We start from the raw sequence: 25,884 nt of genomic DNA, 5'->3' as shown, positions 1-25,884 counted from the left end.
GAGTTGGAGCTAGAAGACAGATGGGCTCTGGCAGGGAGGTAATTAGGGAGAGCGAGTTAGATGTAGAGAGGTCCCAGGCCCCAGAAAGCCTTATGTATGATGCAGATGGTTTCGAACTTGATCCTCCCAGCAACCGGGAGACAGTGGAGAGATTTTAGGGCTAGAGATATGCTTGAGGCCAAGGATAAGTCTTCCAGTCCTATTCTGGATTAGATGAAGGGCGAAGGAAAGAGTTAGGCAGGTTGAGAAAGAAGCTGTTACAGTAGTCCAGCCTGGAGAGGACAAGAGCTCTGGAGACATTGAGTTCCTGAGGGAAGTTGAGAAACAGGAGAATGCCTCTGAGGAGGAGCAGCTGAAAGGGGGCCTTCTTGGCAAGGTCCGTGATGTGAGAAGGTTTTTTGCCTCACAGGAGGGTCATGGAAGGGGCCCATGAAGGGCTGCCAGAGTGTAGGAGGGAAGGAGGGAGTTGGAGTTGCAATGAGAAGGATCTCAGTCTTACTGTCATTAAGGCTGAGACTGTTAGTAGTTCACCATACCTGAATAGCAGACAAGACAGTCAGGAATAAGAGAGGAAGAGGAGGAGGCATAGGAGGTATCCTTGAAGGAGAGCTGCCCACCATCAACATAACCCTGGAAGTCAGGAGAGAAGGTAGAGATCAAATGGGCCAGAGGTGCAAGGTAGATGTTGAAAAGCCAAGGCGAGAGGATAGAGCCCTGAGGTGCACCACAGGTGGAGAGTGAGATGGAGGAGATAAAAGGGCCGAGTTAATCCTGGGAAGGTCAGTCAGAGAGAAAGGAGGTCAGCCAGTCAGCAGCCAGGTCTGTGATGCCAAGGGTATCACAAAGCCGATTTATAAGAATGGCATGATTGACTATTAAAGGCGGAGGAAAGATCAAGAAGAATGAGAATGGAAGGAGAGTTGGAATTGAGATTAGAGAGCAAGTCTTCACGGTATTCAGGAGTGCAGTTGCCATGCCTCTGGCAGGTCTGAAGGCAGACTGGTGTTCGTGGAGACAACCAACGGATTCAGTGTAGTGGATAAGCTGGGAGATGGCCAGCTTCTCAAAGACTTTGCCCAGGAAGGGGGTAATGGAGATAGAACAGTAGTTAGCCAGTTATGAAGTTAGTAGTTAGGAAGGGTCGGCAGAAGGCTTATTGAAGAGAAGGTGCACAAGAGTGCTTGAGGAGTAATGGGAAGGATCCAGTGGCAAAGGAGTGAAAACAGAAATCAGCCAAGGCTGGAACAAGGGAGACAATGTTGTCCTTGATAGTTCTGGAGGAGCAGGGGAGCACCTGTTTGGATGAGACTTTCAGAGAGTGTACTTGTCTAAAAACCTCATTGGGTGATATGGGAGACAAAGAGGAGAGTAGGAGGGAAGGTGTGAGGGAGGGGCCAACGGAGGCCTGAGAGCGGGTAAGGAAGAAGGGTGTGGTGTAGAGGAGAGTAATGAAGTGAGCAGGCAGTGAAGTGCAGAGGGCCATGGACGGCAGATGTAAAAATTGAGCCTGCCTGTTCCAAAAAAGCAAGCAACCTTAATGGATGAGAATACCAACCGACAGCAGACTACACTTGCATCTCAAACTGTGCCAATGTCGAAAGTGTATAGGGCTTCCAGCGTCGAGGTGACAAGAGCATCTTATGTTACATCTGAACTCTCTAGGGGTGTCCAAATTAGGGGTGAACAGTAAAGGGTTAAGACCAGGCAACGACCAGCCTCTTTGCCTCTTCACCTTTGAGCCTTTCCTTTTGACTTCCTCCCTGCTGCACCAGTGAATACCCAGAACTTGCCAATTACTGTGCTGTTTCCAGTGGTCGAATTGTACGAAAAGAAGTAGTAGAACTATGTTCCCTGCTGGCCGGCCCCTCTTCCAACAAACCCCATAGCCACGCCCCCTCCCACACGCAAAACAAACCCCACAAACAAAACGTGCCTGCTGTTTAAGGGAACGTTCAGTGTAGTGCACTGAAGTGCAAGTTCCAACTTCTTCCAACACTTATTTGAAAACAAAAAAAAATGTTCTTACTCAGAAGACTTATGTAGCCAAACAATCCAAGTTATACAAATACCCCACATTGCCTGTGGGAAATCCCATCATAATTACCCCCTTAAGATCTTTGCTAATGTATGCGCTTGGGAGTATAACTTAGTAGGATGGGCTCTGCCCTACTTTGTTTCCCAATGAGCAAAAGGGATTGGATCGGTATTACCCAAATTGACCTTTTGTGCTAATTGACCTAATTATAGTGGTCCTAATTAACCTTCTACACAATTGACATTTATATTATTTTAGTTATTTTATATATGTATTGGGTTGGTTTTGGATTATAAATAATATAAGAGGATTGGGTGGGGGATTGTAGGGAGTTTTGGATTGGGTGTTGGGTTGCGGTTGGTTTCCCCCCACATATATGTCCTAATTGACCTTCTAAATTAGGTAAATTTTGCCGAGGTCAATTCTCCCGATGTCAATTGTGAAAAGGTCAATTAGTAAACAACCATTGTATCTAGTAGATGGCAGTGTTCATAAGTGAGCCTTTCGCAGGCGTACAGTGGCAGACTGTGTGTACATCATAAATAGGCCCCCTATTTTATTCTTTTAAGTCACTAATAGGTGGTAGAATCATTTTGTTACTGACTTCAGAAGCATGAAACACTGTGTCCATCACAAACACACACACACACACACACACACACACACACACACGCACACGCACACACACACTCCCCATCCCTCCCAACCCCCCCCCCCCCCCTCTGCATGGGACATTAGTGTTAGTGCCAATGGTATCAGTGATAAATTCACCTGATTACAATTGGCAGCAACGTTGTGTTGGTCTTATTCATGGAGTCCTGTATGACTTCATTGGGGAGTTTAAGGAATCGCGACAAGGGGCGATTCCACCTGCATTAACATCTCTATGTTTTGGGGGGGTAAAGTGGAATAGATAATTCCTCCACTATACCACACCACCATACTAAGAGGTTTGAGGTAAAGTGGTGGACATTTTGTTACCACCATTTTCTTTAGAGCCCAATTACAAGTGTTGCGGTCTGAAAATAAGAATGCCGGTAGCAACGTACCGGCACCCTTTCCCGACCGCCACACTACAAGTTTGCCTACAGGGGCCGTTGCGCCCGGCATATCTGACCTGCCTGCCGCAACGGTCCTGGTAGGCAGGCTTGTCACGGACGCACCGGCACTGTTAGCAACGGTGCTGGAGTTTCCGTCTCCCCACTTCCATGTAGTCCTATGGGACTCGGCAGGAATGGGGAACAACATTTTCTGGCGTCTGATTTCCTGATCCACCGGGACTTGTAATGTCCCGGTGGCACCGGAATATCATGCACCAGAAAAGCGTTACTAGTCCAGCGGCAACCCGCCAGACTCGTAATGAGGCCCTATATTTTTAATGACCCACAGCCTACTTCCTGAATTATACATTTTAGAAAAAGGAAAGTAGACCTCAAATCCAGCTTCTATACTTTAGAAGGATTCTGGACAAAGCACTGTATGTCTCAATGTCTTAGTTTACTTATCTGACAAAACTGTTATTGCCTTGTAGTGATTCTTTTAGGTATGCATTACACCAAGACTCACTCATGCATGGCTTAGCCAAATGCAGTGTTGCAATATATGATATAAAATAATATTGACCATTTATATAGCGCATACTACAAGGTGACGTTTCACGCACAGCTTCACCAATTTTGAGGCATGGTACTCTCCTCATAGATAAGGAAAATAAATGATACTACAATGCCGGTAATGTGGGCGGAGGATGGTTAGGGTGGTGGTTTGAGAGCACAAATCAGATTTTTGTGTAGGAGACTTGAATACATACTGCAAATACAAGGCATTACACAAAAGATCCGAAGGCACAGCAGCCATTGTTTCTACTAAAAGTACACAATAAAGTGCCCATTACTACCTCGCTCGCCTTTTTAGTTGGGTACACCACATGGGTAAATCTCTGAACCACACCCTCCAAATATTATTGACTAAGCCCCAGGCAACTTTTCATGAACTGCAATAATATTGCTTCAATGTTTGTTTAGCTTGTATGGACCAGCTGTTATCACTGGATACTTTCTGATCTTGTGGGAACAGCAGTGTTTCAGTTGACCTTGTAGAAGTATTCCATATGCAGAAGAGCCCAGTTCTTGCCCAAATTTGCTGAGTTTGGTCGCTTGCTGCCCAAGATGTAAGCCAATAACCATTGTGGGCAGCAACAAAGTAAAATTACTAAACCTCAAGCAGAAAGGTAACATTTCAAAAGGCGCCAGCTTCAGGCTCTACCATTGGGCATGAAAGAGTGTGTATATACTGTCATTTGCTCATTACAATTTGTAATCTTTCACTTACGATCTGGCCACAACTGACTATGATTGTTATCTATTGGAAATCAGACAGGGGTTTACACTATGCCATCATTGGCTTTCTACAAACAATTTGAAGGGGTTTGATACTCATGCATTTTCTTCTTGTTTGGAGGGCCATTTAGTTTGGGATTTAAAAGTCATCTTTTCTGTGTTGGCTCATAGGTGGCTCAGCACCCATGACCTCTGCTGAAATTAAACTGGTAACATGGAAAGACACACTCCACATTGTGGTGATGTTTGCAAGTAAGAATAGCAAGGTTCAATTCCTTATGTAAAAAGGTTCATATTTTTCCCAGGGATGAGGTTGCTCTCAGAACCTACGCTTAATTTCTGTCAGATGTTCTTTAGAACATAAACCAGGAAAGATTTCTTCCGACTTCACTCAATTCCTGTTTTGTTTCTTAGAAGATAATTTTGCTGCCTGCACAATGGAAGGGCCCTCGAGTGCTACACAAAACAGCCCAAGCAAATGAGAGACACATTGGCACTCATGGTGGCCCTAATCCTGGCAAACAAACTTCTAAGATCTTTATGGGTCCTGTGGTAAGTCAGAAGGTGAAGGCAGACCAATTCTTTTCCTTTTGCACTTCTTTATTTAAATAATAAAAAAGAAATGCCTTACAATTCCTAACATGTGGGGTTCCCTACCTAACCAAACGAAGGTGTTCTTCATCTGTATTAAAAGTCCAAAAGTAAATAATCTGTTCTCCGTCCAACTCGAAGCTATTCTGTCCCAACCACTATGCGAAAACAACAAAGCCAGAAGAAAGACTCCCTTCTCCTGGAGAGGCTTCTACATTTTCTGAACAACAAAAGTCTACGAGAATTACTCCCTTCTAGATGTTCTTCCTTGGTTTTAATATGTAATTCCCAGACATTGTAGAGCTTTATCTTTAAGTAAATGGTGTAGTTCCAGTAGGGTACTTTTCCCAGTCTCTGATTCCCTTGCTTGCTTTCCTGTTAGGCCTTTCCTTTTCAAGCTTGTGCACTTTAGGAATGCTGGGCAAACATCTCTTTCTTTCTTTTTCTAGTTCCAACTGGGAGAATGAATCCCTCTTTGTATTTGCCTCAACCTTAATATTACTCTGTTTCTTCAACACTTTTGTATCAGAAAATGAGTATCATATACCTCTTCTTCACACTTACTGTCTGCTGTTTGGCCTTTCTTATTCTCAAGCCACTCACCGGGATGAGTCTCAGAGTATATGTTACTCTTAACTTCGTTCTGACTACTGGGACGATTAAGCTGAGTCCCAGAGTATTTGTTACTCCTCTTAATTTTGGGCCAAGTACTGCGACGAGTATGATGGCAGCACTCTCGGTTGCCATGATCCCTCCCGGGTCTCCAGCCGCCCCAGTTGCCTTGTTTCATAGGGACTGGCATCTCTGGAGCGGGACTACACATGATGTCCAGATGGTTTGCTTTCTTATTCCGTAAATGCTCTGCTTCTTACCATGGCTTCCAGCATTCAACAGCTTTGGCACAGTTGTCTGACCCACTGGTTTACCCTTCCAGGGTCACGCCACCACTCTTGCATGCTTCTTCTTTGCAGGGTTTCCTTCCCCTCTGCTCGTCAGCCTCGGCTCCTTCGAGGCCTCTGACCAGCAGCATCTTCTTTCCTCCTTGGGACGCAGGTTTGTGCGGTCTTGCAGTCCAGCAAAAACTTGACTGGTTTGAAGCTACCAGGCTTCTTTACTGTCCGACCCTAAGAGGAGTCCTTCCTTGGTTATTATTACAAGTTGCTGGAACCCCCCCAGCAGAGGGTCGTAGTCCCTCCTCTCTGTCTGATGAAGGTTCTGTGGAATATTTTTATCCACACCAATGCGCCACACTGCACCTCTTTGCCAATGGGGAAAGAAAACTGCCAAAAATGGAGGCAATAACCCCTGTGCACACCAAATCTGCAAAATTGAGCAGAGTTCATAAAGCACCAAAAGAGCTGCATGCCCTGCCACATACACAGGCAAAGTGGAGTAAAAGCAGGAATCACTGCTGTCATCGGTCATCTGTCACATGAAACAAGGCCACAGAAGGGCCTAATCCGAAAATGGCCTTAAGAATTCTATCACTTTCCCAGAGAATTGCGGAAAGGAAAGTGTGCTGAAACCATGGATTCTCCAGGCAGTCAGAGGAATCCAGGCATCACTGCCTGACAGCTGCCTAAGAGAATTGGCTGTCAAACCCAGTTTAAATGTATTTTCTTTTTCCTGAAAAATTGCAAAATCCACTATTTCGAGCATGTTTGTGAAGGGCTAATTCTTTCAAAATATTTAAATCCTTTATAAACTGTGCTTATATTTTATATTTGAAATGAAAAGACTTTAATCTCCAAGAGCCCAGTCTGATGCCAATCCACTATGTAATTCCGATCTGGTAGCATGGCCTGGGAAAACTGACATCTCTGCTTGACACTTCCTTGAGAACAGGAAGGGTAATGGCTGTTAATGGTTCCCGCATAATGCCAGCAAACAACACAATGGGGCCACATTAGACATTCGTCTGGTGGCTGACCAAAGAACAAAGGGCAGGCTGAGCACTGAACTCTGCAAGGATGGGCAGGATGTGGAGGAGGTTTCTCAGTGAACTTCAAAGGACTGGACAACTGCTGCCTAAAAAGGGTAGGTTACACAGGAGGACTTTGCTATGAAATCCTTATTTTGATTACAAATTGAAAACTCTTTAACTGAACAACCTACAGAGGGATAAATCTGAAACTTGGTAGACATTAAACTAATTTCAACCTTGTGATTTGAACACATTCAGGAAAGTTGTACCATTTAAGGAACCAAAGTTAAGAAAAATGTCTGACTGTGGCAAAACTATTAATGTTGCAAACTTACAATTGTATGTACACGATCCACTGATAAGCGCCCAGAGATGTATCAAATTAGAAAAGATTAATCCAAAGTGTTATGGGTAAAATTGATAAAAATCCATAGAAGGACCAATACGGCTCTCCCAAAGATGGGAAGTGAATGTAAATGTAGACAATCAAATATATAGTTTTTGTGTCCAATTTGTTGAGGGTACATAATGGTAGAAAAGTATGTTTTGGGTACAAATCCAGGTGGGAGTTCCTAAATCCTGTCATAAGATGACAGCCCTGTTCAGGCTGCCAACCAAAACAAAGCACATGTCGGTAGCCACTCACAACCATGGGGGTGTGTTTTGAAGTTCTGCCCATGCCATAAACTTTGTAATGGATAAATATAGGAGTTTGACTACACATAGACACACTGCTTCCAGAACACACTGCTTCCAGAACACACTAATTCCAGAACCCATCCAGATGTCGCGCAGCACCTTATTCCAGAACTCTTCAACTTGTAGCTGACTCCAGAATCCTTGAGACATCCAGATTTCTTTGCAGAATCCAGACTCTAGCATTGCAAAATTATTGCTAGCCTGACCCAATTTCCAACATCCCAAACTTGAAGGGATTTAATTCTGAGTCAGTTGAGTCAGCTGAGTTGGGTCAGCTGAAAACTTGCATCCTGCTATCTACTGTGTCCAGTAACTAGAAGGGGCCCTTCCAAATCCAGGCTGAGGTGCAGTCCAAATTGACCAGAACCGCCTTGCTGATCCAATCCCGCTAGAGGTGCCCTGCTGCCGGTAGGCCAGATCCAATTCATTGACCAGAGCTGACGGTCCAATTTAGTAACTTCTTCTGTAAGTATTAACAGGAAGAACAGTGACCCTTAGTATATCTGCATTGTATTATCCCTATCTCAACCCATTCCATCTTTAATTCAGAATTCCAGTATTGTTACAATCCTTCTTGCGCTTATTGTCTCACCTGTGTTCCAAAACCATAACTCTATAGTGATTTTTAATAACTAAAGTAAATCACAGAAAGAAGTAGAGTATCCACAACGGGACGGGTTACGCAAATCACATAACTGTAAGATCTATATGTGGCATTCTCTTTTTCATAGTCATAATATAGTGTAATAAAACCCATCGGTCATTTTCAAAAGCGCATTTCCGTTTTCATTTTCGCACCTCTCACTAAAACCTCTATAACTCCTTCAGTTTTAAAGATAGAAACGTTTTTCTTCAATATCGCATCGTAAAAGTTTGCCGCAAATTTGCAAAATTCACAAATTTACACATGTCATTTCCCCATTTCAAAGTGCTTTTTCCATCCCATCCTGATCTCAAGTGGGTATTGTTGTTTATATTATAGTGCATGTATGTTAGGACCTGATTAGTGTTGCTTTCTTTAGAACTTGTCTCCATTTAAGCATGTTTGCACCTTTTGCAGTATTTCACAAAGTCATTTTCACCTGCAAGTTTAAAAGTGTCATTTGCCAAAACGGTTTTCCCTCTTGTTTAGGGAGGGAAGATTGCCTATAACTCTAGAAATTGTATTTAATTCCTGAATATCTGCTGGTTACTCACATTGGTGTAGGACTGCTCAATTGTATTTAAATAAAACTTTGCAGGGGGAACATTAACCTAAACGCTATCTGTGCACAAATCAAAACTGTTCTTTTTGCTGTGTTTCTATTTTGCCTCCTTATAAGTGAATTCAATTGCTTTGCTTATTTCTGAATTGTATTGTTACCCTTTGGGTGATTGCTGCTATATATATATATATATATATATATATATATATATATATATATATATATATATATATATATATAGTAAACCTATGTGTGATTTGAATATTAAAATAAATAAATAAATATTTACCTTTACAAACTAGCCTGATTCCTGGTTCAGTGTGACCTGGGGGGTATTTTGAGAAGGGCGTGATATGAGTGGTATATCATTCAGAATATTGAACTTATAGACAAAAATAAATAAGGGTTTCATTGCACGCTACATGCTAGGCGAGACCTGGGTGAGTGCCTGATTGAAATCCCTTACAGCTCTGCATCCTCGGTTCACTTTTCTTCGTCACAGTATTAAGAATAATCATTGTTACTCTTCCACCACTCCACTTCTTCATAGTACTCATTGGGCCTCATTACGGGTTTCGAGGAAGCCATGCCGTTTTTAGCGGCATGACTACCTCCAAACTTTGGTCCGGGTCCCGAAGAATGGGATTTACTGGGCCATTCGGACATTTGCGAGCCCGGTAAATCCCATTCGCGGGACCCGGACTTGGTACGTCCCCATTCCCATTTGAGCCCCCATAGGGCTCAATGGGAATGGGGTGAATGCTAACAACGGACCCATTAATGACGGGTCCGTTATTAGCACCCTGTCCTGCTAGCGGGTGCCGCTCTGCACGTCTGGTCTGGCCAGGCGTACAGAGCTGGACCCGCTGCAGAACTCGTAATGTGGCGGCCCGGAATGAACGGTGTCACTGTGTTAGAGAAAGGGGCTTTAGGGAGTTCCTCTATGGAATGGGAGTCCATATAACTTCGGGGGGGGTGTCTATCCCTGTGAGTCCCGCTTACCGCCAGCCCTACGGGAATTATTGCATAGAGGCCTCACCTCCCTAGGCTCACAAGGAAAGGCTCTCTCCCTGGGGAGAAGTGACCTAATCCTGTGATTCATTCCAATCCATGGGATGTTTTCTTTATTTTTGATGAATTGGACTGTCAGGGGTCTTCCTCTTATATATGGTATTGATGCGCATACAATGGGGGCTATCTAAGTCTTGTGGATTTGGTAGCTTAACAGTTAATGTATTTACTCACACATTTATAATCTGGTGCACCAGCATTATTAAGAGACTTGCTTTATGTGACGAATTGTGGGAATCCGTCACTTCTCTGCAAGGGGGAGTCTTTCCCTATGGGGCTTGGGAGGTGAGCCTGCACTGCAATAGCCTCCTCAGGGTTAGAGGCAAGCAGGACCTGACCAGGAGAGACTCCCTTTTGGGGACAAGGACTCCTGCTCTTATGAGGAACTCCCAAACAAACATACCAATAATTTAATTCCAAAAACATCCGGGGAAAGAAAACAAGAAGCACATAGTAAAATGTGTTACTGTCATCAAGAAACCCTTATGACCCCTTTAATGGAAAAGTTTCCTTGTATTGAGACGAAGAAATATATTTATAAAGGAATACAGAGTATCAAGTGAACAGAATGAAAGGACTGCAATGTGGTGGTAGGGAAATCCTACAGCCACACCATAAAGGGAAAATGCACAGACTGGAGAGGGAGAGAAACTCCAGACACACAGCATCTGGAAGCCGGAGAGAGAGCCTGCAAAATACAAATCTGCTTGCAGGTGGACACGGACAAAAAGCTGATCGCACGGCATCCGATGCCTAATGGGAAGCTCAAGAGAACCACAGGAGGGGAAAAGTGGAGAGAAACTAACCAGTACCCCAGAGAAGAGATAAGTTGTGGCGTGACCATAAACAAGCCCTGGTGGACCGATGGGTCAGTGAACAACGCCAACACCACTTCCTTGACCCGTGAACTGAAAAACAAGATACCAGCGAGATGTGGGGGAAGCCACGGGAAAGAAGAATATCAGAAGCACTTTGAAAGGCCAACCTTACAAGTGGCAGAGAAAGTTCCATCCAGTCAAGAAACCTGGTGATGCTGCCCCTGGGAGTAACAGGTAACAGGGAGAACGTGAGACCCAGAAGGGGAACGAAAGGACAGTATTGGAACGTTCATATCCGTCACAATATAACTAAAATATTGAAAGTGAATGAAAAGAAAGAGAATTGTTACTGGAACGCTCAAAACCGCCCCAGTCAAGATAAGGTAGTGATAGTAAATAAAAAAGAGGAGAATCATTAGTGGAACACTCATACTCCTCCCAGTCAAGATAAAAGTAGTGATATTTAATAAACAGGAGGAGAATCCTTATTGGGAAAGTCACGCTAGTCCCAAGCAAGATAAAATATTGATATTGAATATAGACAGTCTTGTGACAGAATGAGAAGAACAGATTAAATTATATGAGAGGGATACATTATTGGAACACTCAAACTCGCACCATTCCAGATAGAGTATTTAAAGTGAATGAACAGAAAGAGAATCGTCACTGGAATCCTTAAACTCACGCCAGTCAAACTAAAGTATTGACAGTGAATACATAAGAATACAATTATTACTGGAGTAATCATACTAGTCCAAGTGAAGATAAAGAATTGATATTGAATAAGGGGAGAGCCTTGAGACTGAATGAGGATAAAGTATTGATATTAAACAAGGTGAAAGAGAATCGTTATTGGAATGGTGATACCCGTCCCAGTCGAGACAAAGTACTAACACTAAGTGACATGTTATTGGAAGACTTACAAGCAAGAAAAAAAAAACTTGAACTACTACAAATAAAGAAACAGTGTGAACAGGGAGAACCTGAAGAGTGGTTTGTAATAAGAAATAAGGACCCAGCCCAAAGTGAAACCAAAGACTCTGAGATAAAGTGTAATAAACCAGAAGGACAAAGGGAAAGTTGTAAGAGTCTGGTAAAGTTACCCTATAAGAAGGAACAAAATAATAATTAAATAAGAGTGACGACTGAATGCCTGAAGAACCCAGTATCAGAATGTTGGGACTTAATAGCTTGCAGGAGAAGGGAGTCATTCTCCTGATTGATGTTGTTATAATAGTGGTAGGGTTAGAATAGGTTTGTTGGGACAGTGGACTGATTCTGATTTGGACTCTCACTGATGGCAGACGAGCAACTTAGTTAGTTTTGTTAGGTAGGGAAAACCCTTAGTATAGGGAAAGATAGGCGTTCATCAATATTGTTTAAAAAAAGCATAAGTGAGATGGAAAGTCAGACTGTGTCCTTCTCCGACTCGTCACATTTCACTGGCAAAAATATAATACAGTACACTGATCGAGTTGCTTCAGATTGCTGCTGTATGAAGATTATGTTTTAATGCTATTCGATGTAAACGGCTGTGTGGGTAATCTCATGTAGATTTGTAGCTGACATGGGGCCTCATTACGAGTTTGGCGGCAGCCATGGAGCTATAAGCTCCATGGCTGCCGCCAAACCGGGCTCCTTTACCGGGTTCCCAGAATGAGGAATTATCGGGCCATTCCGAGTTCGGATGGCCCAGTAATTCCTCCCTCTGGGAACCCGGGCCCGGACCTTCCCCATTCCCATCTGAGCCCCGATAGGGCGCAATGTGAATGGGAGAGGGAACTAACAACGGGTCCCACGAGGGGACCTCGTAATTTCGCGGAACGAGTTTAACGGGTCCGTCTCCATTAGCGGAGCCCGTTAAACCGTTCCGCGAAAGTTATAATGAGGCCCATTGAGTGTCTAAACTGGCCTGGCCTTACATAGCCAGCCATTGTGTTAATTGTGGAAGACTGCAATCCTCCCTGGTGAATTCATGAAATCTTCCACATGTTCCATTGAAGCCATTGTACTCTAAAAGGTATAAACAGATGTGAAATTTGGGTCAGGGGAACACAGTCTGGAAATACATATGGATGTTTGTTCTTCTCGTCTGTGTTCATCCAACAGTGCTGCTATTCAAGATTTGATGAGCCAACCTCACCCTTGATTTTGTCCTGTGTCTGTTTTCGTGTCATTGGTTAACTGTCAACATTGTCTCGAGCATATTTTGGGGGAATTACACCACAATGTATGTGGATACTTGCATCCTATACATAACAGTAATCCATCTATGTAGGGTTCAGAAACATTCCCTTCCGATCAGAGCCATACCATTTAAAGTTCAGTACTGGCAATATACCCTCCAAACATATGCTTTGCACGAAGAAAGATGTCTTCCTGCCAAAAGTGGAAAAAGCAATGCCCTCCTCAACTGATGGGCAGATACATTTATTTATGAGTCATGTCCACATTGTTTTAAATTATCACATTAATACTCAAATTCCTTTCTTGTTGTTACCATAGGTGTGCCATCACTCACCTCCTCCTCCTGCTCCAGGGGGTGTTCACTGCTTCTTATCGCAACTTCTTCCTCTGACAGTGGCTGGTCTTCACCTGTTCCCGTTTCATCTGGTGGCTGTTCACTACTTGTTAGCTCCTCCTCCTGGAATTCTGACTGATCTTCACCACTGCCTGTTACCTCCTCTTGGGGCGCTGGTTGCTCATCACCGATGCTTTTGACTTCATCCTCTTCAACTGCTTGCTGATCGCGAATGCTTGTTTTTACTTCCTCCTCCTGGGATGCTGGCTGGTCATCACTGATGGGTTGCATTTCCTCCTCTTGGGATTCTGGCTGATTGTCACTACTGGTCACCCCTTCTTCATGTGATTCTGCAGCATGGCTGCTGGCTGTTACTTCCCCTTCATGTGGTGGTAGAGAATCACTGGTGTTTCTTTCTCCCTCCTCTTCCGAAGGTGGTGGTTCCTCACTGGGTGCCACTGCCTCTTCCTGTAATGCCGCCGGCTCATCACTGGCTCCCTCTTCTTCTTTGGGCGGTGTTGGTTCATCGTTGTCTTTCACTTCTTCCTCTTCCGGCACTGCTGGTTCATTGCTAGTACTCACTTCGTCCTCTTGAGGCTGTGCCGCCTCATCTGTGGTTCCCTCTCCTTCCTCACTTAATGTTTGGGGATCACTGCTGGTTTTCACTCCCTCTTCTTTGGTCGGTTCCATTTTTTCAGCCACCTGCAAAAAAGTTATTTGAGTATTAATAGGTAGATCAAAGTGTGACAGAGCATTCATATAAAATGTTCATTCTACACAGCAGTAGACAGGCTGTTTATTAAGTGCCAAATAGAGAATTCTACCCATGACGGGGATGGAAGTAATGATCGAATTATGATCATTATTGCAAGAAAGAAACACTTCAGAGATGGTCACACGCATACAAACTCACTTTAATTCTGTCTGAGAGCTTTGAGGGGATGCTCACACAAAAGAATGGACCACAAGGACCAGAACCATGGTGCTGCCCACCATCATGAAAATGGCCCACCATCATAAAAATGGTTATATTTCAGAACATCTGAAGAGCTGGCCAAAATGGCCCCTGTGACAGGTGCAGGGACCTGACCCTATCAAAGGGCGATTTGTCCAACTTCACACTGGTCAGACAGCAGCAGCAGCATTGATTGGATTTCAGCTGGTTGGAGCCAGTGAATTTAGTAAACATGGCTTGGGTTCACACATATGCACTGTCGCAGAAGCGCTGGCACAATGACCAGGGTTCTTATCCTAGGAGTGCCAGCACTAACTATCATCTCTTGGTCTCATCATCCACACGATTCAGTCTTCATGACAGTAATATGATATCACAGCACAACCTGCATTACCAACTGTAGCCCCAGTGCAATATTCAATAGGGCTTGACTTAGCTCCGGTGAAGTGACATTTGCAGCAGCGTAGGAACTACAACGAACACCAGCGCTAAGTATCACCTATTCAACGCCTTTGACTGTATTTCTAGTCAAATCATGTTTCCGTTGATAAATCCCAGTAGATTCCCAGTTTGCGCAGATTGGTCTACATCAGATTTGTACATTCCCAGACAGACCTGTCTCCACCCACACCAGTTTGCTTGCAGGCTACAGCTGTCAGTACAGTCTGCAAATGTGCTGTCCACCAACACCTCCCCCTGCCTCCCTTCTTTCTGGCAACTGAAGGTAAAACCTACTTGGAAGGAAATTTCGGGCCAGTCATGGGGAGTTAAGGGAAGATAAATGGAAATGGTCGCGAAATGCAACCTAATGCAAATCAGAAGTAATGTGCAAGTCATAACTGTGCTCACTTTTAAAATGCATAACTTTGCTTAATGTCGGCTTGTATGCGTTGTTAGCAAAGGTCGACCTCAGCGCCCCGAGCCCGGTAGTTCCCTTAAATACTCTTCGAGCAACGTTTCAGTTTGTGGAGTCATGGTCATGGCCACTGCCATTAACTACTTGGTCATTTTTCTCCACCGGTGATTTGTATCGTTACTCTGTATCTGGTTCAGTGACCGTGTTGACAACCCTTGCAGAGCAAATATCTATGTCAGACAAGCAAGTGAATGGATAACGGAAGGGAGGAGCATAGTCCTTTGTTTGTTTTAAAAATACAGTACAGATGGACAATCCAGCGCTCTAACATATTCTACAGGGGTCTGCAACTTGTTCGTATGATAGGGTTGATGTGATGGGCTGAAAGCTACTCACTGGCATAACATATGCAAATCGGCTTGGTTCAGATTTGAATAATGGGCCCATCTCTTTTATGTGAGACTTTGTACGCTTCAAGTCACAAGCAACGTGTCCTACGTTGAATGCCTTTTATGCACTTGTCTGGGGAAAGGTTAAGTTCTGATGGGACGTCTTAACGCTCTATGGGTCAGCACTGTCTGGCTGGGGCTTTGTATAAGTGGCTAATAGTGTGCACATGTGCTGTTTAATGGTCACGCTGTAATTGGATAACTGGTATGTGTTACTACAGTGCCGTGCCTCATGCGGTGTAGGGTGGACATAGTACTTATTTGTTGTTTAAATCATGTTGACAGCACTTATGTGTTGGATTCACTGTTGATAGGAGTTTTGTTTGTTTTGATGTAACCTTGTGTGTCATGTGGAGAGTGATAGCATGGAAGGTATGAAAAGCTTAATTTATATCTAATACTGGGAATGGATTGGCATGTGATTGAAACAACGGATAGATCACCTCTACTACTGGACGACAACAACATATTTCAATGAAGAGTAATGTGAGTGAATAGCGTTCAGACACTATATAGGTTCATGTGTTGTATTTGGCACAATAGATACAGTAGTGATTTGATTGGGAATGATGCTTACTGTTGGCGGATGTGGGGCTTTTGGTGGGAAAGAACCTGTAGTATGACTACTCGCTGAATAGATAAAGATGAGAACGTGTGAGTTGAGAGCTGTAAATATAACAATTCTCTGGGAGGTGGGCGGTTTCCTGACGTTTATGTTGGAGGGCAATCTGTGAGAAGAGTTTAATTCTGTAGGAAATAGCTCTAGGCTGCTGGGCTTCAACAAAACTGATATGTGGGATGTATTCGCTCTGCACTTCTCTGCGCTTAGGAGGGGAAAAGTTAAGTTCTAATGGGATCATGCGCTTCTATTGCCGGGTATCATCTGAAATTGTTTATCGGGTTTGGTTTTATGCTGTGGGCCTTGCTCTGCAATCTTACTCTGTATGGGCGGTCTTGATTGTGGAAGAAAATAGAGCTATGGGGGAAAACAGGAAAACAGTGTTTTGTTAATTCCTGATAGTATGACGATTAGGGTGGAGCATTGTTGATGCTTCTTAAAATCGTGGGTATTTTTATATGTGTAACAATCTGGGGGATGGAAAGTTTGATTGTAGTAATAGGGTATCATTGCTCTCATGAATATTAATTTAGTCTTCTTTTCATAGGTCACTTATCTTGGGTTTCTAGTAATGGACAAATGTTTGTTTGGAGTAGGTTAACTGTTTAAGGGGGAAATATTTTGCTAGATTTGTTTTCATATAGTAACGGGTCAGTTGGGTTATTATTAGGGTTACTTTGAATATTATTAGGGTGAGGATATTACTTACTGTTAGTAGTCTGTTTTAGATGTACTGACTAGATGGATAGTCTATATCTTTTAAATATGGGCACAGATTTCTGGAGGGTGGTTATGAATAGGTCTGGTTTTGTAAATATAGCAACTCTTCGTAAGCCTGATTATTATTGGGTTCTTTCTGTTCAATTCATTTGTGTGTTTTTGTCTTTTGTTTTGTTGTGTGTTTGTTTGGAAGAGATTATCATTTTCTCTGCTCTGATTCAATTTATTACCATTCAATTATGGTTTGATCTTTATTTTTATGCAATACATTTTGTATGTGTTACATAGATGTTGGAAAATTGTGATATTGAAATTGGAAAGTGCCATAATATGGGTTTGTTCACGGTAGGTACTTGGAATGTCAAGAGGTGTGAAATGCCCTTCTAAGAGGAAAAAAATGTTGTCTAGAATTTGGAGGGAAAGGATTGATGTGATTCTATTACAAGAGACACACTTTGAGGATGGCACTGAGAGTTTACTTACTAATTCTAGATATACGAAAGTGTGGCTTAACTGTTATTCTACAAATTCACAAGGTGTTGGGATCATGATTAGAAGGGAGTATTTTATGAGTGTGGATAAGATAGATAGCTATGGATGATGCAGGTCGATTAATTTTAGTTGATCTGAAGTTTGAAGATAGAATGTTTACTATTGGCTCTGTTTATGGCCCATGTGCTGTGGGGAGTCTTTTCTTTTGCCTCTCTGACTAAACTTTTAGCTGACATGAGAGGGGGAAGTGGTCATTTTAGGAGGAGACTTCAATTGTGTTATGGATTTCAAGTTAGAGAGGTCTTCGGCATGCTCTTTTACTGGCCAGAAATCTGGTAGAGAATTTCAGGATTTTGTAGAAATATTTGATTTACTAGGCTCTTCGAGATGTTTACATCTAAATGTGAAGGAATTTTAATTTTATTCCGCAGTTCACGATTCCTTTTCAAGGATTGATTACTTACTCACATCAAATCGATTGGTTGAGACAATAATTGAAGCTAAAATATGTGAGCTGCTCTTCTTAGATCATTCCCTGGTTTCGGTTAAATTACTTCTTCATCCATGCTCTCCGGATTCTGCTAGATGGAGACTAAAACCATTCATTCTGAAAGATGAAAATGCATTAAAATCACTTTCCGGTTTTGTGTCTAATTATTTTGATGTTAATAGAAATTCAGCTGATGTTGTAGTGGTGTGGGATGCATTTAAGGCCTCAGCTAGGGGTGAATTGATGAATTGGACAGCTAGAGTGAGGAGAGAAGGAGAAGTAAAAATGAGAGACCTTGAGCTGGAACTGGGAAAATCACAATATGTTTCTGCCCATACTGGATCTGTGAGAGATCGTTTAAAGATGGACAGATTGTATGAGCAGTTGCCTCTAGAATCTGAGAATCAAGCTGATCGTGGAACATTTTATTCTAAGCAACGCTTTTGGGAGAAAGGGGATTGTGGGCGTAAGTTGCTCGTGAATAGATTGAAGGGTTTGTGCGAGAGGTCCTTTGTTCAAAAATTTAAAAAATGAGTCTGGTAGAATTGTTGTAAAAAGAAAGGAAATTAGTGAGGGTTTTCTTACTTAGTATGAGTCTTTATATACTGAGGAACATGATCTGTTGGAAAATGTCCTGATGGAGTTCTTTGACAAGATTGAGGTTCCGTGCCTGTCTGATGAAGCTAGGGAATCTGTAGATGCTCCTATATTGGTAGAGGAGGTGATGGAGGCTATTAAAAAATTAAAAATTGGAAAGTCGCCTGGCCCAGATGTATTATCGACTGAGTTCTTTCAAACTTTTATTCAGCAGTTGGCACCGGAGTGGTGTGAACTTTATTATCAGTTTCTTGTGGAGGGTACTTTATGTCCCTCTATTAGAGAAGCAGTGATGTGGATGTGAAGGTATTTACGAACATTTTTACTTCTAGGATAGATAAGCATATGGGTGCTTTAATTGATAAAACTCAGGTGGGTTTTATGAAGCAACGTCATGGATATGATACTATCAGGACACTCTTGTATATTTTAAATTTGTCATCTACCGGATCAGATGATTTGCTCTTCATATTTCTAGACGCCAAGAAGGCATTTGATAGTGTAAATTGGGTTTTTTAAAACTTTAATTTGGTTAAGATGGGTTTTGGGCCCTTGTTCATAAATGCGGTTGCGGCCCTACAGTTGGACATCAGTGCCAGGGTCTGGGCAAATGGGGTTCTTTCAGCTTCTTTTAGATTATTTAAGGGTACGCATCAAGGATGTCCCTTATCCCCTTATCTGTTAATTTGGCTCTTGAACTGTTTTTATTATATATTCGACAGTCGTATTGTCTATCAGGATTTAAAATTGGAGAGGTTGAGGTTAAGATTCTGGCTTATGCAGATGATATAACTATAGTTCTTGATAATCCTGAAGTAGGGGGTGGCATTTTAAGGAATATGATTACTGAGTTTGGTAGCCTCTCATGTTACAAAATGAATTGGGAGAAGACTGTTGTGTTCCCGGCTCGGGATACTCCAGTGCGTAGACTGTTATTAGATTGGAATTGTAAGTGGGAAAATTGTCAGGTGAAATATTTAGGGGTATTATTATCCAGAGATATGAAAGGAATGGCTGGGTTCAATATGGATAAGGTTTTGGAAAACATAAGGCGTATTGTCCATAAATGGAGCAGACTCCCATTATCCATCTGGGCAAAGGTTAATGCTATCAAAATGGTGCTTTTACCCAAAATTCTATATATTATTCAGTCTCTACCTTTAAAATTCACTAACAAAGTTCTGGGCTGTGTGGATCAGGTTTTTCAGGAGTTCTTGTGGGGTGTTGGGAAAAAACCCAGGATACCCCGGTATTTGATGGTTAGAAGTGTACATGATTGGGGTTTTGGTTATCCTATCATTGAAAATTACTACAAAAGTTTTTTGATTAAAAGGTAAATTTTTCGATGACGGATTCAGGGGTTCCAATATGGGTGCTGATTGAACAGTTTAAAATTAGACCTTTCCGAATTGATTCTTTATACTCGCTTGGTAAATTACCTAGATCGGTGAGACGTGTGCCATTTAGAGATTGCCACATGTCGCAGAGTCCCAGGTCTGTTATGTGAGTGTGTATTGTGTGGGCTGCGTTAGTAAGTGTCCTTGGAGCATCGGATGTGCGGTCCAGGCGAGTGTCTAGAATTGTACTGAAGTCGCCCTCAGTGATTAGCTGGGCCATGGGGTAGTTGGCACATTGCTTGAACAGCTCGGAGAAAAACATTGGATCGTCTAAGTTTGGACCATATAAATTCAAAAGTAGTACCTCTTCTCCCACTAGTTTCCGTGTGTACCATAATATAGCGTCCCCCAGGGTCCCTTACTGTGTTGTAGTGGGTGAATGGCAGTGCTTTGTGTATCAGTGTAACTACACCGCACGCTCTACTAAAGAACGACGTGTAAAAAAGATGTTTACCCCATCCGGGCGTTATCTTTTCTGCTTGATATCTTAATAAATGGGTGAAGGTACACAATTTGGGCCCCCAGTCTGTTAATGCATGCCATTATTTTCCTCCTTTTTACTGGCATCCCCAGCCCTCGTACAGTCAAGCTTAATAATGTGATCCCATTCATATCGTTCTTAGCCATTTGTAACCGCACTAACTAATAAGTCTGTGTTGTAGAAATGTCTCAAATAATTCTTGTATATTCTTGTGATCTGTACCTGTGCATTTTTAACTCTAACACCCCTCAAAACAACCCCACCATACTCCCCCACCCTCATAGTTCCCCAAACTTCAACCATGCCCTCCCCTCCTCCCCTCCATTCCTTAGTGGTCTGTTTGGTCGATGCACACGCATCGGGGTACGCTGCCGTGGTGGGCGAGGCCAAAGATCGTCATTCGTCTGGCCACTTAGCTTTTTAAACTTATTTGTTGCTTGAACACATAATAAAAACAGAGGATTCCGTTAGTCCATGCATCTCGTAGATTGTCTATTGGGTTTCATGTATATCCTCTCATCAATTGTTCTTTTCGACGTCATCTGTGTTATTGTATCGTCACTCCTGACCATGCAAGAGAGATTTATTCCTGCTGCCTTCTGCATCGGTCGATGTCTGTTTTGCCTGCCCCGAGATGTGCGCTTCTACAAAGTTTGCGGCCTCTTCCGGAATGGTTAAAAAGTATGTCTTTTTATTGTGCTGTATGCGAAGCCTAGCCGGATACAGCATCACATAGGGGACCTTGCGCTTTCTGAGCATTCTTTTGACACCTGTGAAACAGCACCTCTCTTGTTATACCGCAAGTGTATAATCTGGGAATATTTGAACGACATTTGAGCTCAATTTCAGTTCTTGCTTGTCTCTAGCGGCCCGTAGGATCAGAGCTCTATCTCTGTAGTTCATTATTCTTGCAATGATTGGTCTTGGATAGGCACCAGGTTTGAGGCGTGGTGCCTGGGATCTATGTGTTCTTTCCACCACAAACACGGAGGACCAACCCGGGTCTCCAAGCAAATCCTTGAGTAATTCTTCCACAGCAACCTCCATCGGGGCCTTAAGTGCTTCTTCCGGGACCCCCAATATGCGAATATTAATTCGGCGTGACCTGGCCTCCAAGTCCTCACACTTAAGTTTCACCGATCCTAGGTCCTTCACAATCTCTGTCACTGTGTTGTGTAAATGCTTCTAGTGCATCCTCAGTCGTACTGATTCGGGCCTCCGCTTCACTGATACGGCCAGTTGCCTTTTCTAGTTGGGTCCTAGTGGTTGTCACATTTGTGTTGATCCCGTCCAGTTTATCATTCAGGGCTGCAAATCCCTGCTCCATGGATGCAAACACTGCTTGGGGGTCCATAGTAGCCGCAGGAGAGGTAGGGATGGCCTGGGGGGTCTGCACAGCCTTGGGATCAGCCATGGTGTCTGTTCTGACTACCGCTGCTGTATATTTGTCTATGGCACCCTTTCCCTTTTTGGGACCTATCCCCTTGGGCATCGTCTTCAGGAGCACCTCAGTCCCTTCCTCTGGTAAAATAGAGTTTTCAAGTAACATATAAAGACTAATTAGTACCTATACCTCTTATATTGCAGGTTGACAAGATACTTTAACAAATTGGGAACGCTTAACCTCAAATGTCCTGAAGATGAACACAAAGTTAGAAACGCGTTGCCAAAAGCTGTTTGATTTCAACAGTTTATTTGGACATTATGCCTACTGGTCCAACAGATACTTGGAATAGCATCTTGGTAAAACATTGAGATTGTACGTCAAGGCAACAAGTTTTATCATTGTATACATAGATGAGGATAATGGGTATTCGCACAGGTGTTATATGTTGACACATCTCTGTGGTTTTCTAGAAAAAACATTTTTTTGCAAAAAAAATGTGTGTTATATTGAATTGATTTATAGTCAATTTGTTGAAGAATAACCCTGTATGAGGTAAGACTTATACCCCAGTCAGATTAAACATGTGTCCACTTCTTTTTTGAAGTTCTTGTTTTGAAGTGCTTATTGAAATCTTTTGATTGACTGCTGAATTGTCATTTGACTACATAAGCTTCACTTTACATGGAAAGTCCTGCGTAAATCATTTAAATTCTTATTTAAAATTCAAACAGGGCGAAGGCCCATTAGGAGTGCAAGAAGGTTCCCTGTTAGCAATAACAAGCCTTTGGTGTACGCTAGCTTCAATTATTTAGCCTTGACAGAAAATATTTTTCAGTTTAATGGGATTTTCTAACTCCACTGCTATGGGAGATACAGTAGCTCTCAATACTGTGAATTTTATATTTTGGGGAATTTTAATATATATATGTATATATATGTATATATATATATATATTCAAATGTCAATCCATTGGAAGACCATGTTCAAATTTGAAAGTGAGATTTTGATGATATATGATGATGTATTGTGTCTTAGAGGGAATCTCGAGAGATTGGTAAAGAATGTGTTACATGGGTCAATATATGTAACCCATACCTTAGTTTAAGATCTACAAAGTGTAAGGAAGAGATACATTTTTTCGACATCACAACTTACAAAGCAAATCACATTCTCAAAGTAAAACCCCATCATAAACCTACCAATAGAAAAGCTTTCTTCACTATAATTAATTTCACCCTGAGTCTCTAAAAAGAAGCTTTCATTAGGACAGTTCCTTCACCCCTACTGGAATAGCTCTCAGAAATTCATGTTTTAACAGGAATCCCAGCGCCTCTCTGAAAAACTAGTGCAATCAGGGTATCCAAATACACTAATCAGTAGAAACAAGAAACGTGCCTCGAATCACAACCGACAGTCTCTCTGTGAAGGACACATTCAGTACCCATTTGTGGCAGATAAAATCTATAATTGATAAACATTGGAAAATACTGTTGTGAACCAGAAGAAGGACTCAGAAGGACTCTGGTTACAATTACAATGGGTCATGGTTAAAAGTTATTTATTAAATTAAAATAAAAACTAAGGGTGTTCGTGGAAGTCCAAGAATAAAAGGTCTTGAGTCCAAATCCACAGGAACTACCTGGCCTTACCACTTTAGAAAATCCATCTAAAAGGAAAAAGGGAGGCTTTTAAACTAGCCTCGGAATGGGCTTCTGCCTGGCCCAACTTGTAGAAGACTGACTCTCAGTCTCAAAGTTCCTTTGGCAGGTATCAACACAGTTCCCAGTCTTCCTGTAGGTTAAAAATGGCAATATCCCCAGTACTGTTTTCACTTCCCCCTTTGGAAACGACTAATTCTTTTTTATTTGTCTGTTCCCAGATTTGTACCAGTGGTAGAATCCTTCCAGGAACACTTTACACACATTTTCTGGATTCCACCTTTGAGGCACTGGGACTACCCAAAGTCCTGTGGCTCTTTGGTATAGTTATTGGATTTCTGTCCATTTCACACACGTAGGGCTTCTGCCCGCTTAGTATTACAGGTTCCCATTATGTACGTGGCTTTGTTAGCCTTGTTACAGAGCGCTCATACTCTTCTCAATTTAGTCTTCTTAGGACTTATCCCAATACAACGTATCACTTCCTCATATTGTTGGCAGCTTTCCAAGCCTTGGCAAAAAGCAAATGTATCCTATTCACTCCATTTTGTGTGCTTGTCAGGAATCCTCATGCTCTTGTATTGTTGGCAGCTCTACATTCTTGATATACAAAGTTCATATCTCTTTCACTCTGTTTTACCTGGGACGTGTGCCTGGTCCATTCTCTTTGAATCTCATACCTTTGTCAGTTTCAGCACTCTTCAAAACAACGTTCTCAGCCCCCACTGGCATCCACACTTTGGGAGTGTTTGCTACCTTGTTGGTACTCATCTCGTTGGCAAAGGCACTTGCTGTGTGAAGCTTGGGGACTCTGACTCCCTTCCATCCCCTGGTCTCGTTATCGGTGGTCGGGTGCCAGGCCCACCACTTTTATCCAGCAGTCATGCCACCACGAAAGCCTCTTGCTTGGTCAGAGCACCTGTCGCTCAACCTCCAGCTAGCGGGTATCACTTCTTCCATGCCACTACTAGCTCAGCTGCTTGGTATAGCTCTGCCCCACCAGGGCGTCGCTCCCACAGATGCCCGCAGCTGCGTAGCAAAGATTCTCCTCCCTCCATAGGAGTCTCTCCTTGCATAGAAGATCTCTATCCATTCACAGTTCTTCCTGTGTTTAATGTGATTAATCTGGCAATGTCATCACTACTTCCATGGGGGAAGCCTCCCCTCACATGTCCAGGGTGAGGCAGATGCTTCCTGTTCCGAACCCTGTGGGTGGCTATTTGAGGGAGGATGACAGAGTGGAGGATGACCCTCATGGAGGTAAGGGTAACTTTCCAGATGGAACTTGGTATTCCTCTTACCAATCCCAGGTTAATAACCAATACCCAACTCCCAAAGTATCTATGTTCTATAGTAATATGAAAAGGAACCAGCCAGGTATTACCTTCAGTAAAGTTTGAAAGTCTTCCTCATAAAAACCCTAAAATCCAGGACGCCTGTGAGGAATAATAAAAACAACCCAGAACCAACATCTCTACCCTCTAGATTCTGTGGCAATATAAGGAAAGAATGTCTTTCCAAAAGTCAGAGCTCCCCAGTATTTCCACAGGACTATGTAACACGTTATAAAGTTAAACAGAGACTCTTATGCATAAACAACAACAAAATCCCTTTTTTCCCCTGGCCAAGAACCAACTTACAGTACTGGGACGAGAAAGAAGAGAATAATTCCAAACCAAAGAACCTAGCTACACGCTCTAGTGTTTGGATCAACCCAATTGGAACCGGATGTTCAAAAACAGCAAGAACCATAGAGAAGACAGACATACTGCTGGGTTGAACTAGAAACACAGAGGCTGCTGTTCGGGAAAATACATTGCATTTCTCTCTGGGGCTTGTGTCAAGGGGCTCACCAGCAAAGAGGAAGAGGAGCGTTATGCGGGCAGGATGTGTTGTAGAGGCGCCAGGAACCAAGGGAAGAATGGGGCTGAAGACACCACACAGAGCCGGTGAGTCAACCCAAGCAAAGTGGGGCCCACGGGCATTTCGGCGACAGGGCCAAACACAGTTTGTAAATTTTAAAGCCACAGAGACAGAAACAGTAAGACGATTGTTTGCAAATGAAGAGAGCATACTGCAAATACGACACCCAGTTAACTACGAGTGCATGGAATGTGGCTATGGGGGAAACTCAGAGCAAGTGTTGAAGCAACAGATATATGCAGTTGTGGATGTAAAAGAGAAACGTTAGCTATGGAAATAAGAGGTCCTGACAGGCGAATAAACCAGGCAACTACAAGTGCATGAGAAGTCCTGGCAGGGGATGTTAACATGGATTTCTGAACTCTGACCGGGAGGGGCAGAGGTTCAGAAGGCCAGCCTAGTTTCTTGGAACAGGGTACCTCTGGACAAGCCAGACCAATCAGGGTAGATAGGGCAGGCGGTCAAGACTAAGTCTCAGGATGGGTGAGGGTGACTGAAGGACCTCAATGAGCACACAAAGCAAGGACACTTACAAATTACTCCAGGCAGGTGTTATATCAAAAATATAGACACATTTATTATAAGGCCTTTGTAACATAGACCATAGCAAAAGAATCACAGTAACACTACGTAAACCAACACAACACTATCAATAC

The 25,884-nt window shown here is 42.8% G+C and overlaps 1 protein-coding gene across 4 annotated transcripts in view; it reads right to left on the bottom strand.

Annotated features, from left to right (window-relative positions):
* TEX55 (testis expressed 55) overlaps nucleotides 1-25,884 on the bottom strand; it is a 543,889-nt gene that overhangs the window by 489,920 nt on the left and 28,085 nt on the right. For all 4 annotated transcript variants that reach the window (XM_069635919.1, XM_069635920.1, XM_069635922.1 and 1 more), the window contains exon 2: nucleotides 13,204-13,905. In XM_069635919.1, the coding sequence (XP_069492020.1) occupies nucleotides 13,204-13,893 (690 nt within the window). In that variant the 5' untranslated portion in view covers nucleotides 13,894-13,905. The remainder of the gene's footprint in view (nucleotides 1-13,203; nucleotides 13,906-25,884) is intronic.

The sequence above is a fragment of the Ambystoma mexicanum genome, chromosome 7p (assembly GCF_040938575.1).
Source record: "Ambystoma mexicanum isolate Mex_15411 chromosome 7p, UKY_AmexF1_1, whole genome shotgun sequence".
In the NCBI taxonomy this organism is placed as follows: Eukaryota; Metazoa; Chordata; class Amphibia; order Caudata; family Ambystomatidae; genus Ambystoma; species Ambystoma mexicanum.
The sequence above is the reverse complement of the archived record's forward strand: the minus strand, read 5'-3'. Positions and strand labels throughout refer to the sequence as shown.